Raw genomic sequence first — 20,223 nt, forward strand, 5'->3', positions numbered from 1 at the left:
AAGTTGTCCTTGCACAAGAGATTTGTCCAAAAAGTTCTAAATTTATTACACTCTTACCAATTTAGTCGTAAATATTTCAATTGTGCCAATTAAACCTAATTTTTTTTATTTTAACTCAAAATAGCTAACATGAACGTCAATAATGTCACATTGGACAACTGATTATAGACAAGGATCTTTGGCCCTTGTCAACCACTAATCAGTGAGAGTTAACCAAGTCAAATACAAGCGGAGGCTGTCGACCCTCATCAACCATTGGGCCTAGGTCGCAACCTCCCCTACGGTTGGTGGGAGCTTCGCAACCTTTGCCTAGTAGCCTATGAGAGTCAATTAACCCTCATTGGGCTTGGAAGAAAAAATAGGGAAAGAAAGAAAAAAAACAAGAAAACACATCAGCGTCGGCTGTGTTTTGTGAGACAACCAACATCAATGTTAATGATTTTTTTTATTAAATTTGACCAAATTGACTAAATTAGCATAATGTGAAAAGATTTAAAATTCAATTATCAAAATTAAAATGGTTAAAAGTGAATTTGCAAAAGCGTATTAGATTTAGCTTTTTTTAGACAATTTTCCTTACCCACACAAATTGTTGGTTTGGTACTCAAAGTGTGCATAACAATATTTCTATTTTAAAAATTTATTTATGGCGATAAATTGATTTCTTAATTTATATTTAGTTGAGAGTCCCTCCCTCATCAGAGATCGAGAATTCGAAACCCGTAATTGCTAACAATTTAAGAGGGGCCCTAGCAGTGAGCTATTGGGCTAGTCTCCTCCGAGATATAGGGATCCAACCCTCAGGAGCCGTTCGGGCACGGGGTCCGTGATGGAGTCCTCGATTACCCAAAAAAAAAATGTTTATAGAACATAAATTCGCTTGATAATAAAATAAAATTATGAGGGCGGCGAGTAGGTGACAGGCAATGACGAGAATGAACGTTGAGAAGAGTTTTCATTTTTTACTTTTGTTCCAGAAATATAAAAGCTAACAATTTTAGTATCTAATTTATACTCCAAATTTATTTTTGTAAAAGAAATTTATTTCAAAATTAAAATAAAATTATATTATCAAATGGATTTCTACTCCAAAAAATAGAAAAACAGAAAAATAGAAATTTTGCCACGCATGCCCTCATCTTTTACCCATTTAAGAACTAACAAGATCTTATTTTCTTACCACCCGTTGTGGCGGTATAGTGGTTGGGCGTTAGTTCCTTTCGCAAGAGGTTCAGTATTCGAATCCCTATGTCATCTGCTTTATTGGAAATGAACCCATTGGGTTAAACCGCGAAAAGATCTTATTTTCTTGCTTGATAAAAAAAAAATCTTATTTTCTTGCTTGATAAGATTCGTTCGACAACCGACGTGATTTTCCTATTTAATAATTTTGCGCGTCTTTATCCAAGAATAATTTGGAGATAAAGATTATTGGTACGTGATGACGTGGCTTCTCGAGTCTTACGAGTAGTTGGAATTTCGTGAATCGAGTGCATCGTTTGGTTTGGATTGACAGGTTTGTTGTAACACCTAACACGCAGGACACGTGGAGCCCTCTATAAGGAATAGTGTCGACAATCATAAACTAGACTTGGAATTAAATCTTTTTTAAAAACAATTTTTTTTTGTTAATTTTGTACACCTGCTGAACTTTAAAAAAGCCAAATTAATTTCTAAGGAATCTCCCGATAAACACGAAATAACTAAAAATTTGAATGAATTAAACTAGTATAATACATCTCCCTCTGTATATCATATCAAGAAGAGTTTGAGATGGCAAATCTTCACGAGAGAATATACCATTATCACATGTAGGCATCTTTTCTTTAATTTCGCATGACTTTTTGACAGGAAAATCATATTTAAAAAAGCAATTGGGTAGGCAATAATTACATGCATCATTGGAAAAACAAACATCTTATTATTTAAAACTCTGTTGATTGAACTGCTTAACGAATGCCTTCAATATAACTAGCTAATAAGATCAATTAACATTAATATTTCGATGTGGACGTAGGTCTGAAGAAACCCTCTGTTCCATAATGTCAGGGTTGGACTATCTACAACTACCCAAGCAACCAACTAGTAGAGGCCCTATATAGGAGATGGGCCAGTGGGTTGTTTGCAAAGGATCTTTTCCATGATTTATGATCGGACCATAGCCGATCATATCGTTCATGAACGAGCTCCGTAAGATCCAGCAGAATAAGTAATACAACACGAGACCTAAAATCACAAAATATAAAAATATCCAAAGCATGGCAAAGAGTATTATTTAAGAATTATCCTAGCAATGGTTGAGCGTGCATTTGATTACTTTTATTTCAACGTTCCATATACATATAATGTAAGAACAACTCGAGAGAGAGGTCCTAGAGATGAAAAAAGAGAGAAATGGCGGTGGCTCCAGCGGCGGCGATGGTGAGGCAACTCTGTGGTCACATGACTTGGGCAAGCCAGTTGCCGGCATCGAGCGTTACAGGCAAGGCAAATCCTTTTTATTTTTTATTTTTTTTGAAAGCCAGGCAAATCTTGAATGGGTCATTTTCGTTTTAGAATGTTATTGTTTACATATTTCTCTTCTTCTTCTTCTTCTTTTGGGTTCGGCGATTTCATCAGGAGCAGGAGCATTGGTCGTTCTTTAATTCTTAAACTGAAAAATTATTTTAATACTGAAAAATCAACTGTGTACCTGAAAAAGAGCGTTGGGACTTTTAACTTTACCGATAGTGGTTTAAGATTTTGAAATCTCAATATAATCGTGAGTTAGAATCTATATATCAATACATGACCAAAAAATTCGAAATTGATTATTGAATCAATCAAAATCAAAAGACTCGTGACTGCAACTTTGCCAAACGATCATGTGAAAGTTGCTTTACAAAGAGATTTTGAGATACTAATTACCGACTACCACCCAGGATTGGCAACCCAAGTTTTTTCTTTTTTTAACATTTTAGTCGAAGCAATCATCTTTGTTAATCCTGATGATGCAGCCGAAAGAGACACTACCCTATAAAGATCAGGTGGTGATAGGAATGGAAATTTGGAGAGGAATCAACTAGTCGACATAAATCAAAGAATTGCACCAGCCAGATAATTTGAGGAAGCTCACTCTGAACTGAGACTTCACAGGTTAGGCATTCTCTGGCAAAATGGAGGGAACAAAAGGAGAGGAGCTTTTTTATTTAGACCCGGGAAGCAACTTTCCACCCGAAGAGCTCGTCGTGCCGAACCGTCTCACCGCATCCGGGATAACCCGTGATGGCGAAAGAACCTCGGCGAATGAGAAGTTATATGAATCTGTCCCTAACCGACTCTGTAACCATCCGTTTCTCCCTGAGAAGCCATCTGCTACAATCCAGCAGTTCTTGAAGCCAAGACTCGTGAGCGTTCTGGCAACTATTTTTGCCGAATCAGTGTACCTGAATGCATTTGAATATGCCAGTGTAAGACTCTCATAGAAGCAGACGCCAGTTTCACTGAATAATGTGTTGCAGTACCGGCGAAAAACTAAAAAAAAACTGGGAAATGGAACTCACGAGTCCAAGATCACGATGTTGGAGCCTTTGTTGATCTTCTTGAGGTATGAAATTTTTAGAGCTGCAATTTCAGCTTCCACTTTCTTCACATTTCTGACTAGGCCCCTCAATTTGCTGGGCAATTCTTCCAAGCTGAAAATCCAAGGCGTCATGGATCATTCTGATGCTTGCACATCCAAGTCGAATAAAGAAAAAGAACATGAAATTTGACCATCTCAGAGGACTAAGCAAATGCTAAGCAAGAACATGAGATTGACTTTTCAAGTTTTTCATCCAACGACGTGGAGACTGCATGCTCAGACAGAACACAACTACCACTCAACGTTCATAGGGCAACAGACATGCGTCACCTGCTATGGCTAATGGGTAGGAAGCTTTTGGTACCGTTAGATAAGTTGCATAACTCATCTTGTCTCAATGCAACACAATGTGTTTTTCTTGCCGTCATAACACAATCACTACACTGAGATAGCTATTTAATCTGCCTCTTGTAGCAATCTAACAGAGAATATTATCAAAGTGCAACAGTGAAGAAAACAGCAGAGCACTTCACAGACAGATTGCTTACGGTATTGCGATCATTCTGTTTTTAGCACTTGAGGGAAGACGAGGAACACCAGCCTTATCCTTGTCCTTCTCTGACCGAATATCAATCAAGATATGATTCTTTGTGGAAATTAAGTCAAGAGTTTGAGCAGGAGTCAGGTTACCTGAGAGAGGAAGAAATTTGGAAAATATGACATATTTAGACTGAGTGATCTTAACAAAAAGAGGAATTACAGCAGTAGAATCCAGTCAAGTGGGCCACCAAAGACCCCCCTGATGTTCGATTTACAAAAGCACAATAAAGATAAAAGAAGAATTTGTCCCAGTTTTCCCTCTAACGTCCTTTAACTTAATCAGCTCCTTTTATTCTATAGACTGAATTATACCAAATTACAACAGATAGTTACCTTGATAACCACGAAAGCTAAAAGAGATGATGGACCAAATTGGAGGGACGATGAGATACGCGACAAATAAAGCTCCAGCTGTCCCAACAATCACGGTAGGGTCAGCAGTTGAGATAGTCTCGACAGCTGATGAAGCAATAGGCTTAGCCTCCTCAATTACCTTTGTGGTCTGTTGTGCAGCATCAGTCACTGTCTGCAGCCAAAGGTGCTTATCATGTTCAAAAGTTCAAGAACTGTCCAGTTTATTGTAAAGTACCCTCAGCTAGTGTAGTCTTAAAACATAACAACAATGAGCTGTGCACACTAGGAAGATCTTTTGGTGAACGAGCCAGATGAGCCAATTTGAACATTACAGTGGGGTGAAATACTGGGAATTTCACCATCACTTTGTGGGGTCTAGAAAAGCACCACAAAAACTTAATGGAATCGCCCTAGGTGCTCTCTTAGATACAGTGTTGTACAGAAACTTGACAGCCTATATCTCAAAGGAAGCACGTCCAAAGCTCTGCAAATGTTTTAATGAACTCATTGTGTAATAGAAGGAGCAGAGAGTTCCCTATGTCAATATTTAAAAACTCCACTCTAGTTCCCATTTCGGCCGTCATTAATCCCCAGCTGACTGTAGTTAAGACCAGCTAAGAAGTTGCCCCACAAAGCTACACACACAAATAACTAGATTGATCAAGTTCATCCCTCCTAACTTCCAAGAGTTTCATTAACAAGGTCAGTCTATGTTCTTCAAGGGGACATTACTATTTATACACGAATAGGATCTGCAATGTAGGAAGAATGCCAAAGTTGGCACAGCGCAAAATTTCAGTCTTACATTGTGACACAAGAATAATCCTCATTGCTTATATCACCACTTCAAGCACACATTACATCCTAAGGAGGTCACAAGTGGGCTGCATTCCATCGACCACCTAAACCCAACTCATTATGTGGGGCCCTGTCATAGGTCAATGTGGCCTTGCATTGAAAACAGAAGTGCTGACCTCGCAAGTACAAAACAGCATACTCAAACCACTGAATTACTATCTAGTATGGCATTAAGAACCCTTCTCCAAATAACAATGGCTTTAGTAAGACTTGAGTGGTTCACTTTCAGCCTATTCTAGCATATTGTAAGAGTATAATGGGGATCTGATGAAAACCGTGATTTCACATTTGTTGACACAAACTGGGGTCAGGACAAAGCATGCAAACTGTGAAACTTATGCGAGGAGACACCTTTGCAGCACTCATGACAGGCTGTGCATCAAGGCCTGAGCTCTGCATTGCTTCTTGGGCTTTCTTGGAAGCCTCAGAAAGAGCTGGGGAAGCAATCTTGATTGCCTGTTCTCCGGCTTTCTGCAACAGCGGAGCCGCGACATCTACTCCTGGTTTCAGAGCATCTGCGACAATTTGGAAAATACTCTGTGCAGTGTCCAAAAATCCCGAGCTCACTTCCTGAACCTGGTCAATTGTCTTCTCGACCTGCCAACTCAAATTTCAGAAGCCACTTCAAGAAACCAATAACATGGTGTAGACTCTGAACCCCCCAAAAGAAAAGGAACAAGAAAAGATCAATTTAGCTATTTGAATACAGATATTATGAAGGAACACTCATTCCAACATGTTTGACCAGTCACAAGTGAATCAATTAACCATTTTGAATACTGTGAGGCGGGCACTGGTTACAATTCTCCATTTTTAAGCGGTCGGTAGTGAGAGGACGCCAAAAATAACACAGAATGAAGCAACCAGGCTTTGGCCGTTGAAAGAATCGTTGCTGCTCTCCACTGGAAAAAAAGAGTGCAGGAACTTTTTACCTCCGTGATGGAAGAGACGATCTGGTCTTTGGGGATGCTGACAGCTCTGGCTTCATGGGGAGGCGAGAAGAGAGCGAACAGAGAGAGCGTGGTCGAGGTTGGCAACGACACCGAGATGGGTCTCAACAACTGTGGCCTCTGAGCAGGTCTAGAGACAGAGCAAGAGACTCTGGAAGTGGCGGCAGCAGCAGCGTAAGAAGAAGAAGCTCTCATGGCCATCTCCAGTTGCCCAACGCTCCGGCCACACCTCTCGGTGCCTCCTGGACTCTCACTTCCGTTCGCGGGTCGATCGGGGGGTCTCAAAGATTGTGTGATGAGAATTGAGAAACAGGGTTGATTTGGTTTTTGACATTTATGGGAAGGCCCTCATTTCCACTGGTCCGCCAGGGTCCACTGATCTTATTTGGCGCTTCTGAGTCCATTTTGAGCCACCCATTTGATCCCTCCTCCATTTGCAGTCATTTCTTCCCCAGACCAGAAGCTCCCAGTGCACCCTCTCTCTCTCTCTCTCTTCTCTGTATGTTTGTGTGATTATGCAGTTCATTACGTTGATAGCGATTCTACTGGTGTACAGATACTAAAGCGACCGTTCCAGTAATCTTGAATTATCCAACTCAATTTGCCCTTTCCATAGATGCCAAAGCTGAAATTACAAGACTGGCCACTCATCTCCGATGTTGACGGATTAAGAAAGGTCTCCTCTTCAGTTTCTTCCGCTGGGATAGAAAAGCTCATCACGACCCATCTTAAGTAAATCATCCTCGCCAGCCATAGATCAATCTAATCACTAGTCACAATCACACCGTGGAGATAGCGTATTTCTTCGTTTCGTTCAACCCGGTGGCTTGGATGTGCTGCGTTCGAACGAGAGAGACAGATCAGAAGACGTACTATATGTACTAAAAATTTGCTGAATTAGAAGACAAAGGTGTACCGCGGAGGGGAGAGAAACTATTCCCTGGCGTTAATACACGTATGTATCACACGAAATAATTTCCAAGGCAAGCGATACTAGCTGACGAGAACTCCTAAGGCAGCCCGGCCCGAGCACAGCTAAACATCCGTTCGTTCTCAGCTTGGGCTCTGCCCAAGTTTCTCTTCCTATGAGACTTGTGACCGGTCTTGGAAGAAAAGTAAGGGAGAGGAAGAGTAGATGGGCTCTTTCACAGCACAAATCAGGCTTGCCCACTGTTAACAATGTGCATTTTCCTTGGTCTGTCTTTCGAGGAATTGGCATAATTTGTCCACACTTGTCATTGTGGATGAAAGGGGGTGGGGAGTTATAAAAATAATCCTAAATTTATTGTATTTATACTAATTCAATCTTTAATTTTTTTTTAAAATTTTGTCAAATTGAGACCTAAATATTTTGACAATTTACCAAGGCAGTCATCTGACTAATTTTGGCTAAATATTGTTGATGTTGATGATAACTATCCCAACATGGACATTTCTTTAAAAAAAATTATCATATTTTGAAATTTTTATTATAATATATTTATACATTTTTTTCTTTGTTCTTTTTTTTTTCTTTTTCCTTCTTCCTCCACCAGTCACCAAGCCTCGATGATAGCCAACGATCAACCAAAGGCAACGATAGGCTATGATCACTCAAAGATCACAAGGGCTGGCCTCGCTAGCTTTGGGCGAGGGGCGACCTCGCTAAATCTTGATGAGGGTGACCTTGCCTAAGGCTCGCAAGGGTGACCCTCGCCGATGTTGCCTGAGACCTAATGACCAATAGAGGAACAAGGGAAAAACATAGAAAGAAAAGAAAAATGTTGACAAGAGAAACACTACCCTCTCATGAATTGTATGATCATTGGATTTATACCAATGACCAAAAAAAAAAAAAAAAAACTTAAGCAAAAAATGTAAAGAAAATTTATAAAAATTGTTCGCATGAATGCCGATCATGTTACGTGGGACACCAAAGTATTTACATTAGCGTTTTTTTTTTTTTTATCAAAATTAGCTAGATGAACTATATTGGTAAATTATGAAAAGGTATAGGACTCAATTTGCCAAATTAAAATAATTATGATTGGATTGGCACAAACGCAATAAATTTAGAACTTTTTTGGTAATTTCCCAATGAAAATCAATGGGCAAATTGAGTTGAAACAACTCGAACCATAGTTCAATTACCAACATCCACCTCCGACCAATTGCTTTCTTTAGCACTATGGCTACAGCCGTCTATCGATCGTTACAACCAACACTATGAACGGGCAGCACAATACATCGGTTAACAAATATCATGTAATCTCATCGTATATTTTTTTTAGTGAGGTTTAATCTAATCATTGTTTTGCGATCTTTAATATTCTAGTTTATCATCTATTGTTATCTTGTAGTTGGAATCAATAGAAGTAAATCAGAACTCGTAATCGTGATCAACTTTTCCGGTCTTTGCATTTTATTAAGTCTTCGCCGATACCAAAATCATTAAGTCTCTCTTCATTGTCTTATCTACTAAGTCAAGCGACAGTATATATCAATTTGCCAAAAAAAAAAAAGAAAAGAGAGTACGTCAAATGCACTCTTAGCGTTTAAGTTTCTTCTTCATGACAGACGACATACATTATACCATCACTAGGAAGAAAAGGAAGAAGGAGAAGCGAGCGACAGAGGATAAACATTCGATTAAGAAAACCTTACTTTTAAAGCAGGAATCTCTCTGCTATCTTTACGTCTATCTCGGTAGCCTAACGCGATACATGCAACGCATGTGGTTTATCTTTAGGGCAAAAGTAAGTAGGACAGCTTCTGCGCTTTTTGGCCTTTCCATGTGAGCATCCACTCATTCCCTCAAACCCTCAACATTCAGCTAAGGGCACCGCCAACTACCTTTGCCCTGATGGGGAAGTATTTTATCCGTCTCAATTTGGGATTGATCCGGGACTTTCCTATCTCGCAGAACACGCTTGATTCACAGAGAAATCGAGGGTTGTACAAAATACGGACGATAGCTCTCGAGAGAATTTAGAAGGCCGACACCACTTAGGCAAAAGCAATCCTAAACACACTAGAAAAAGAAATATATAGCACTTCGATAAGTGAAAGATTAACTAACGGAGTAGCATGATTATCCTTTTGAGGAGTACAATGTAATGATCAATGGTCTCATGCACTACTGATTATTGAAAAGGGAGAAAGGAAAACGTGAGTTGTCATTACATTTAATAGAAAATGATATTTAATATTTCAATTAGATACTTATTTAGTGAAATGACATCAGGCATTAATGTCCCGAAATAGATCAGATTCTCGATAAATACTCTATGAGTTCTCAAATTATAGTACTGAAATATTTCAATTATTTTGTCTTTACAACTACACTAGTATATACCCCCACATGACTAGTGGACAAATTTCACAGAATTCATCAAGAGGTAGGAATCTTAATAGAAGCGACACTTTCTACACATTTCTTGTCAATGCTAGTGTCATCTCGACGTGTATAAATAAAAGCTACGGAAGCATTTCTTCTTACCTACAAACACTCACTCCTTTGCGATGGCAACAATATTGCCCTCATCACCAGCTTTTCCGGGGCAGCAACAACCAGCCGGAGAAGCTGCAGTCGCCAACCCTGAAGCCGTGGCGTCATCATCGACATCATCCAGCGGTTGGCAATCTTCGGGATCGATCGGGCCGTTCTTCGGGGTGATGTCCGTGCTCACTGTTCTCGCAGTCGTCTCGTGCGTGGTCGGCCGGATCTACAGCCGGAGAGCCACCGCAAATACGCCACTGGATAGCATCAAGCAGAGAAGCTGTTCGGGGTGGGTGAAGAGGCAGTTCGACCGGTGTACTGATTACATTCCCGCAAAGATGGCGAGGATGAAGGTTTGGCGGAAAGAGGGCGAAAATAACGATGCTGCTGCACATCCCGAAGCTTGATTGATATTTAAAATGCCATGGATTGGAGTTCTTTGGTAAAAGTAGGCTAATAAAGACAGCAATCTTTACTACTGTGATTGATCATCAAAAGGTCCTATTTGTGATTTTACGGTCCTAGTGTGATTTGGTCCTCTAGTTAGGACCTTCGTTCTTGAAGGTGAATCTGATTCAACTCTCTCTCTCTCTCTCTCTCTCTCTCTCTCTTCTACCTTGTAGAGACTGACAAAACAGATCATAGCGCTTGACAGAAGATATGCGCTTTGCCATTATACTGAATTTATGCAGCGAGGACGAATTTTTTCAAGGCTTCTTTCTTGTATGGTAGAAGTCTACCCCGTCAACGAATCTGAAACTGGGATTAGAAAAAGTCGGAGGATAGAATCGGATTAGGATTTTCCCTTCAATCCTCTCTCCATCGACAAGCTTGGCCCATCAGAAAACTCGTGAGTTTACTCACAAGACCATCACATCCCTCCCCTCTAAACATATTATCAAGATGAAATCTAGCACGGCCATCAGGGAGATTATTATGTGAGACTACTTTTGTTGGGGAGATTGGGATTGTTTGGTAACCATCCAAATAGTACTCGATTCTAATTTTTTGTTCCCGATAGTAATTTTGAAACAGAATCGTGTTTGGTAAAATTTTTATTCAGGAAACAAATTTCTATTTTTGTGTTCCCAAAATAGATTTAGAACAGAATCAAAAATAAATAAATAAAAAATTATTCTTGTTCCAAGAACAAATCTAAAAATCAAAACATCTCTTCTTCTCTTTTCTTCTTCTTTATCGACCGCCATCCCGTGGTTGCCGTCCGCCGCTACCGGTTGCCGACAACCGATCCAGCGAGCTTAGCGGAGGCAAGCCCAACCATCGGCGAGGCCGACCTCACCAAGAGCCGGCGACCAACCACAAGAAGAAGAAGAAGAATAGGAGAAACGAAAAAAGAAAAGTAAAAAAAAAAAATTAATTTACAACAGAGTCAATAAGCACGGTACCAAATTCCAGAATCAGAAATTTTAGACAATTACCAAACGGCTTAAAATGCTTAGAAATTGTTCCCAAAATAGAATATAAGAAATCATTTTTTATCAAAATCTATTCCCAAGAATAGAATCATTACCAAACGCACCTTCAATCTCCAGAAAAGAATAATAAAAAGATGGTAAGACCACATGGCAACTAACGAGGATACGGTGTGATGAGTAAAATATAGAGGCAGATCCCCTCAACTTTGCCAAGGACAGATAAGCGTCCCATCATGATTACGCTTAAAATAAAACTTAAAGCTCTATAGTTTCATCTGATTTCATTTTGTACAGAGTGCAATTCATCGACAATCCATGCTCAATCGGTCTCCTGTATTCCGCCACGGCAATTGAGGGAGCGGAGCAAGAGTTGATGCAGATGCTTCACATCAGCGGGCAGCAGATAATGACTCTGCTAAAACGTCCCGGACCATGGACCCCATGAAGTTCTAAGGGTACCTTCTTACTGAACAAAGGCTCAGTATTTGCTTTTCCATGAACCTTTAGTCATTATATTGCCCCGGACACAGCCAGGTGGAATCTGATTTCCTATTTTCATCTCACTCTCTCTCTCTCTTGACATCTGCACGATCCTTTTCGCTTCTACGACGAGAAGAATTCCCAGGAGAGTCTCTACTTCCATGCTTGCGGTGCTTCCTTCTGCTGCGCCTCTTTTCTCGACGAGATTCTCTCCTTTTCTCTTTAGACCTGGAGTGATACCGATCACGATGATCGCTTGAATCACTTTCGGAGTCGCTGCTGTAGTGGCTTCGCCTAGAGCTTTTTCTAATTTTTTCATCCTCTGAGGACAAAGGGCTCCGGTTTTCACGGCTTTTAGATACTGCTTTAGAATTCCCATGATCCTGAGGCAAGTAATCCACACCAATTTTTGCTGATCTTTCCTCAGATAACTTGTCATTGCCATGTTTGCCATCTTCCCTTGGTCCTCCAGAAATGATTTTGTTCTCTCTAGGTTGTAGGCCTTCCGGAGCAGATTCTCTGTCCTTTGGCAACTCGTAATTCTGGGAAATCCTCTGAGGAACAGCAGATGACCTATCGCGGGCTGGGAGAATATTAATGTCTCCATTGCTAGTATGGGCAATTTCTTTCTCACTGAGATTCCTGTCTTGGTTTGATGAGATAGGTCCATCAGCAGGGACCTCTAGACCTAGTTCTTTGCCCAAAGATTCCAAAAAGTCACCAGCTATGAGACGGTTCAATGTTGCATTTGCTGCCTGAACCTTCTTGTCTGGATTTTCAACATTGTTCACGATGGAAGTTTCCTTTTCCTCATCAGAGTCATCAGAGAAAATGGCCTGGGGAGCACAAAAATAATCAGCAGACAAGATGAAGAAAGAAATATGTCACCAGAAGAAGAAAACCAACTGCAAACAAATAAGACAGGCAAAAAAAAGAATGCAAGCAAAGCAACTTATGATAGATATGTGCATTCATATTTAACAGCATTTTCAAGCTTCATCCTGTCATTTATCCATACAAAATAGGCTTGTGTTCCCATCAACAACAGAGCCATATCATGGCTTAAAGCATGCAAAGAACACTTGAGGCTATATTCAGATGATAATGTGGAGAAGCAATAAAAAAAAACAATAAGCACACTCGTAACTTGACAGTGAAAAAGTACCTTGTATAGGTCAACCGGCCTCCCGACAACTTCGACTTCCACCTTATCTTCTGACGTCTTTTCATCTATGTCATTACTTTGTTGGTTATCCAGAGGCATAGACAACGTATCAGTGCTTGTAATAGCTGATTCTTCCACTTTTGTCAGATTGACAGAATCTGGAATGAAAAAAAGAGAGTCCATCTTGCTCCTTGCCCGCGGAGCTGGTGGTGGCTGCCATATATTCAAAATTAATCCTATGATATACTAGGAATCGAGGTGTAATGATTATAAAATTCACCAAATCAACATGAATTTAGCATTCATCAATCAAGCTCATTAACCATAAAAAATCATTTGCATGACCAGTAAGGCCAAATGATGATAAATCTAGGATAATGCAACCATAGAACCAAGATATTTAAAGAGGAGGAGGAGGTGGAGGCAAAGACGAGCAATTCTGTCTCCGTGTTCTTCTGATTCCTTTTAAATTTAAAAAAAGGGATGATGTGTGAACTTTTTGTATGCAAAAACAAAGCTGCACATATTTGCCTGACGAGGTTTGTCACCACACAGATAAATGAAACTACCAGATGACCCAATTAGTACCTTCCCCATGTACGGATCAATGAGATCAAAGCGCTTGCATAAGATCGGTGAAGGCCGCCACTGGAATTCTTCCCTTTTGGGGTATAGCTTCTTTGTCATCAAGTCTTCGTCTTTAGAGCTTTTAACTTGCTGCATCCAAAAACATTCATAAACAACACGAATGAAAGCTTTAAAGATAAAAACCAACTCCACCACCATAAAAGACGCACCCCTATCCCTCCAGAAGTAAACTGCACACCACCAGTCGATGAGGACCCCATGTGGCCCTCAGTGAACTCTTTTCTCCAATGGCCCTTCTCTATTGCCTCAGCTGCAGCCTCAAAATCTAATCTCTCACGAGCACGAGCAGCTTCTGACATTTTATTTGCTCCTGCATCAGTGGAACGGAGTCCCCCATGGTACTTTTCCTTGAGAAACTGCTCAAATCTGTCTTGCTTTGCAGGATCATCTCCAAACGGCTTTGAAACTTGTGCAATGTCACTCTGGAACAAAGAACGGATATAAATAAATTTCCAAGAATCCCAGCGATGAACCAAGGATGGAGAAACAGTTAAAAAACTAATGTACTAACGAGAACTGAAGGTTTTGTGAATGTTTCAGACAGGTCACACTGAAATTTCACATCTGCAGGCACGTCAGACGAGCTGGGAGTCGTCCCACTTCTTTCCAGAGGCCTTTCACCTAGGATTTTGCCACGGCTCTCTGCTGTCATCTTTGGGACATCCACAGATAACTTTCCTTCCATATGCGGCTTACTTTGATTGCGTTTCTGCTTTTCCTCCCAAACCCTCCTTTCATAATATCCACAGAAATCTCCTCCATAGAGAAAGCTAAATAATGGATTAGATTGATTCTTTTCCCGAGAGAGATCCTCAAACAGCTTTCCGCATCGAGCCACTAAAGCTGCCACCCCCTCAATTAAGAGCTTCAGATTACTATCCTCCGGAGGTGGAGACTCTGGTGGGGGAGGGTCATAAAGGGAGCGATCAGTCTCAAGAGGCCCGGAAAATTTATGGTGAGGTTCAAAATCCTTTGGAATTACAGGGGGATCAAATCTGGACGACCAAGTTTAATGTCAGCTATGAGGACATTGTCTCAAAGTTTTCGCAAAAGCAAGAATCAAATGTCAGCAGTTCAAGATCTTAAAAAAGATATTTAACCTTAATCGCCAAAATAGACCCACCAGTTGCAAAAACGATAGAACTAAACATAGATCAGAGGCAGCAATTTCAAATTACCTCTGAAATTGATTATCAGAATTTGAAGCAAGTCTAAAGCCGCGCAGAATCCCATTTTCCTTTCCAGTCAATCTTGGCCTGTCCTGAAAATCCAAACTAGGTCTTGATGGCTCTTCTACTTCTTCAACAAAAGATCCAAAGTCATAACCTGAGAAAAATGTCCATTATGTGAGAAATTAGAGCCCTTGAAGAGAATTTTCTCGAAAATCTAACAAAGGAATAGTTGGGAATCACAGAGTAGTAAGTATTCAAAGATAAGAATTTGCATCATAGAAAAGATCAACACGTGCACAGCATATCTCTTGCTTTTGGGAAGTTAGATCATATAAAAAATATATATTATCAAAAAAAAAAAAATTATGTTGCCCCTAAAAAAGGAAATGACATCAACCGAGATTTTCCTCATCCTAACCCGACAGTGTATCAAGATAATGAAATAGCATGCGAGTTTACTAAAAGAAAATAGCCTCTTCTGCATTTACATTTTAGAAAATGACAGAATGTTCCAGTCCATTAACAAGTACTAAGCGGAAAGATCAATCAGGAGAATCGTAGACCTTTCTACCCAAATAAAGGTAAGAACACTTATGTTGGAACAAGTACCCAATATATATCAAGTTCAAATGTCAATGTGCCCCCAATAAAATAACTCACCGGATGCATAGACATCCTCATCTTCAGCATCAAGTTCTTCAAGGGCACCAATACCAAAGCCGGGAGCAATATTTCTTGCTGAGAAGACCCAAACAATGACAGTAATCAACCCACTGACATTATTTAACCCGAAGCAATGACATAAGATCGCCCTCACTAAACCAATGACAAAACAACTCATCCAGAGCTCTCCTGAGAGGAAAAGGCAAAAGAAATGCACAATGGAACCAAGAACGATTTCTCACTTCACGACCCTGCAAAATAATATAGCTTACACTTTGAAAAATTATCTTTTGTGACTCTGCCGTACGCAAGCTCTCTTCCTCCAGATGAGCGCAACCGTTTCCTTTCTGAAATATGCAAGAACGAGGCTAGTGAGCACAAGCTGTTGCGGAAAGAAGGACTGACAAATTATTCTTATAAGTAGTTACCCCTTAACTCTGGAGTGGAAAGAAGGATTGACAATACTTACCCCTGAACTCTGGAGCATGCTTGTAAGGATCATAACCTAACCCGTGCAAGTCTTGCTTTGGGTTCAGAACGTAAACCTACAGCAGAAAACATAAGAGATGCAATTGCCAGCTCAAAATCCTGCATCTATATGGGATAGAGATAGCCCAAGTACAAGACAAGTACATAAGGAATCACGAATCCTAAAATAAATTAGCAAAAAAGCCTTCTTACAGGAGTACTTTTAGAGGATACGGAACCAGTATCTGCAGGAAGCTCCAGAAGATCTTCAGAATCACCATTGATAGGCTCAGATTCAGGCTGTGCATTCGTTTCATCAGATGTAAATGCCAGGAAAGCTTTCCTAGCTTCCCTCCGTGCATCTACAATTAAGTAAACCATTAGACGGGATAAAAGTCAGGCAAACTCAAAAGGCACAGTCATTTGCAAATAGAGCTGTTAACAGTAAGAAATTAGAGTTTCCACACCAGATTAAACAGCTAGAATGTAAATAATAATCAGTGGAAGGGGTCTAGACTAAACGAAGACCCAAAATATGCTCTTCCAATTGCGCCCCTTATAAAGGCCACTTCACTTGGCTAATGAGTAATGACTAGAAATGTAAAAATAAAAAATGGAAGGTTTCATCGTCTATAGACTAAATGAGGACCCAGAATCTGCTCCTTAAATTCTGCCTCTTATAAGGGCCATTTCACTTGGCTAAACACTACCTGAATATGTTATAGAAACTTATGAACTACCCATGCAGGGTTGTAATCATGAATAAACTACAAAATCCACCATCCTATGGTCTTACATATGGATTCTAAAGTCCTTGCCAGTAGAGTTGCGGGTAAGATAAAACCAATGAAGCACGTCCTATCTGGCATACAACTGAAGCTGTATAAGCTAATGGCACCTTGACCCTTTTCAAGACAAAAACAGCAAATGATGCAAACTTCCAGCGAGTCAATGACACAAGGATTTAGCCAAGTACACAGTACACTAATATTAACTGTAGTTAGTTAACAAAAGAAACATACCATACAGTGATTTAGTTTGTGAGTCCTTGATTGAATGACCATGACGCCATCCCATCTTCTTGAGCAATCTCACACCTATATGAGAAAATAAAGGAAATCAATGCAGCATAAGCATATTGCCTGCAGTGGAAAAAGAAACAAAATAATTTAAAAGTAATTGAGGAGTATCTATAACAAACCAATAGATTCTGTCACCGGAAGAATGAGTTCATCGGGAACAGGTCCAGGAATAGCTGACTGCCTGAAAGAGAGAAGATACATTACAAGCAGACAAAATAATTGGTGTCCAATACAGATGGAGAAAACATGTAGCAAAACACAAAAACCAATCACATTCCTGCATAAAAAAGGTTCAAGGGACTTGGATGGACTTAAAGTAAGGTGTGTGGCTTTGTGAGCTGCTAAGTTCAATTGTCCGACCAAGCTAAAGAACTCCAAGAATTTTGATTTCCAAACAGTATATTTAATAGCTGTAACGTTATAAAGTTCCAGACAGTTCAAACACCATCACAACATAACCAAGCAAAAACTATAACCAATTAACTCCCATTGTATTGCAATCCAATCAACAGGCAACCACATGATATTAGAAAGTTTCAAGATGCACCTATGTTGGTGCTCCTTTTCTGCCTGCTTGCGAGCAAGTTCTGCAGCTGTAAATCCAAAAGTATCAAACTGGGACGATGTTGCCAAAGAACGACCCTCCAGCTCCTGAATTGAAATTAGAAATAATGTTCTACAGTTATAGCTACAGCTATTATATGAAAAAATGTCCCAGAAATACATATATAAGTTGAGCATTGTTACATATCTCTCGAGAACGCAATGAAAGAGCAAGCTATTGTCTAGTCATAATTAATACTGAGAGAGGAAGGGACTGGTCATAAACCGTTCCAAACTCAGCCAACGTTAGCAGTATAACAATAATAATAACCAAAAGCAAACTACACCAAACCAAAGCTGAGATCAGCTGATTTATGGTGTTGCTCTAGGCCCCTTCCATTTCAGCCGCTAGTTGTCGTAGCACTTAATAAGCCCAGAGGGCTTGGAAAGCAAACTTTGACACTTCTTGTAGCTTGTAAGCAGCAAGCCTACTATCATCACAGATGTTGACATATGATTTATTGAGCAAGGCCTTCCAATCCAATCAAGCCTACCTCACCCACTGTGGAATGATAATTTGGAAAGGCTACTCTGGATGCCAGACCAAACAGCACTCCAAACATGTGAAACCAAGTTCAACACTTTCACATACCACTAGCACTTTATCAAAGGCAAGTGCAGCATAATTTTTTCTAACTCGACTTTCTTTTATAAGTGAAAACAGCTCTAAACTCCACTATTTGGTGTGCACAAAACACATAAAAGTATGGGTTCAAAGATAGACTGGTCATACTAAAAAATCCTAAATCCTAAACACCAGAGAAGTCCAGCTGTAGATATGTTGAGTTAATAGATACAACCATATAAATCTGATAGAGAATCCAAATGAGATAATAAATCGCCATATTTACAATTGTAAAGGCTAGTTCTTACACACATGTGCGCATACACATATACAGCGATTCTGGTAAAACTTACAACTTTCTCGTCTTCATCTAAGAAGTTCAAAATGCTCTGCTGTTTCACTTCAGCTCTGCTCTTCCTGGATGATGTGAATGACTGTGGAGCCCACCCTGAAATGTTCGCAAGAGAAATCGAAAATTAAGGTTTCTCCAATAAACATGTGAGCATTCCGATCAAAAAATGAGACATACCCTCTTTGGAACCCACTGAATTGTAATATCCAGCAGAAAAACCTCCAGTAAATGCTCCATGGAATCTTCTCCGACCTTCTTCATCTCTGACCTGGAGGATTGCAAAAGGAGGATAAACTAATGTCTGTGCACTCAGCTTCACTAAAAAAATGTCTCTTATATTTGACAAATCAAACAATGGAAAAACACTTCAGTATGTGCAGACCGACGACTCGAAAATCTCACTGCATAGAAGACCATTCCCAGAACTGGCATTGAACGCAAGTGGAAAGCATTTTTCAAAAAACACAGAGAAGGAAATTCCCCTGCAACTCTTGATAACCTTTTGCGTTATTTGCTGCTGAGAATTGAAAATCCACAGAATTCACCAACGAAAGAATGTCAGGAAACAGTCGATTACACCGTTCCTCTGTTTGTAACCCGAAACAACATTACGTCTCACTATCAAAATGAGGATTTACCCACTATTAACACTCCAATCTTCTCGGCAGCTCGACATGTTCACAACTTCTCATTGAGAAACTAATCAATCAAACGCTACATAGGTCACTCATCTAAACGACCTTTTCACAGCTATCCTCATTGCCACGGGCAAAAACCACCAGCTGACATACGTAATTTCAGCCAACTTCTCCGATATGAAAAGCCGGTAAAGCACGAAGACTTCGCATCGGCACGGGAACTTCGAACGCGGAACACATGCTTCCCCATATTTCCAACGCCCAAAAAAAAATAAAAAAATTGATGCTCGAAAGGGGGAGAGTTACCTCCTGCTTCCACGCGGGCAAGGTTCGCAAGTTCCCGGAGGCTTCGGCGAGGGCCTTCTTCTTGCGGCTCGACACGTCCTCCTCGCGCTCGATCGGCGTGCCGTGGAACACGAAGTCCTCTTCGTCCGAATCCATCACCATCTCCGTCGGATCGAATCGATTCGCGGCGACTTGAACAGAGCTCGGGGACAGAGGATTGGAGGATTGGGGAGGATCGAGAGGAAGATCGAATCGGCAATGGTGGATTCCTAGGGTTTAATCGAGAAGAGGCGAGGGAGAGAGGTTCCGAACGAACGGACCCTGCGAGTAGGGTGAGTATCGAAGGACATGGAGGCTAGCTAGAGAGACGATGAGAGGGAGATGGTAGAGACGACGACGAGAGTCTAGAGAGGGAATTGTCCCGACGGGCGGTGAACGGAGAAGTGTACGATCATTTCTTCGGCTATGTTTATTTCGGGCAAAAAAGCCATGACTTTGGCCAAAGAGACTTAAAGTGTCATAATTTATGAAAGGTATACTTAATTATTACATTCGAAGAAAAACGAATCACTTGAATGTCACTCTGACCAAAGTCCGGCCAAAATACCAACGTGGCATTTTTCCAACGAAGCGCGCCTAAAACGGCGTCGTTTTGCACGCTGACGTGGCCAAAACGACGTCGTTTTGAGCCGACGTGATAAAAAAATAAAAAAAATTAATTAAATTAAATTTAGTTAAAATATTTAAAAATAATAATAATTTAAAAAACTTTAAAAATTAAAAATTTAAAAAAAAGGGAATGGGGGAGCGGGCGAGAGCCCTCAACCGCCACCACCACCGCCCCGCCGTCGCCGGAAGGGTCGG

General features: G+C 40.4%; 3 protein-coding genes across 3 annotated transcripts; 1 reads left to right on the forward strand and 2 right to left on the reverse strand.

Moving 5' to 3' along the window:
* Positions 1-2,788: 2,788 nt before the first annotated feature.
* Positions 2,789-6,810, reverse strand: LOC104426090 (calcium sensing receptor, chloroplastic). The gene is made up of 6 exons (XM_010039031.3): positions 6,307-6,810; positions 5,726-5,971; positions 4,496-4,688; positions 4,111-4,252; positions 3,543-3,674; positions 2,789-3,425 (listed from the first exon to the last, which is right to left on the reverse strand). The coding sequence occupies exons 1-6, from the start codon at positions 6,523-6,525 to the stop codon at positions 3,185-3,187; spliced, it is 1,173 nt and encodes a 390-aa protein (XP_010037333.2). The 5' UTR covers positions 6,526-6,810; the 3' UTR covers positions 2,789-3,184.
* A 3,006-nt stretch (positions 6,811-9,816) lies between these two features.
* On the forward strand, positions 9,817-10,383 carry LOC104426091. The gene has a single exon (XM_010039032.3). It carries the CDS (start codon positions 9,826-9,828, stop codon positions 10,207-10,209), a length of 384 nt encoding a protein of 127 aa, XP_010037334.1. The 5' UTR covers positions 9,817-9,825; the 3' UTR covers positions 10,210-10,383.
* A 946-nt stretch (positions 10,384-11,329) lies between these two features.
* On the reverse strand, positions 11,330-19,813 carry LOC104426092 (G patch domain-containing protein TGH). The gene is made up of 16 exons (XM_010039033.3): positions 19,381-19,813; positions 18,614-18,704; positions 18,438-18,532; positions 17,464-17,567; positions 17,036-17,097; positions 16,857-16,931; positions 16,048-16,196; positions 15,836-15,911; positions 15,639-15,713; positions 15,364-15,441; positions 14,710-14,857; positions 14,043-14,526; positions 13,681-13,953; positions 13,472-13,600; positions 12,884-13,096; positions 11,330-12,554 (listed from the first exon to the last, which is right to left on the reverse strand). Exons 1-16 carry the CDS (start codon positions 19,519-19,521, stop codon positions 11,799-11,801), a joined length of 2,949 nt encoding a protein of 982 aa, XP_010037335.2. The 5' UTR covers positions 19,522-19,813; the 3' UTR covers positions 11,330-11,798.
* Positions 19,814-20,223: the final 410 nt, after the last annotated feature.

The sequence above is a fragment of the Eucalyptus grandis genome, chromosome 11 (assembly GCF_016545825.1).
Source record: "Eucalyptus grandis isolate ANBG69807.140 chromosome 11, ASM1654582v1, whole genome shotgun sequence".
In the NCBI taxonomy this organism is placed as follows: domain Eukaryota; kingdom Viridiplantae; phylum Streptophyta; class Magnoliopsida; order Myrtales; family Myrtaceae; genus Eucalyptus; species Eucalyptus grandis.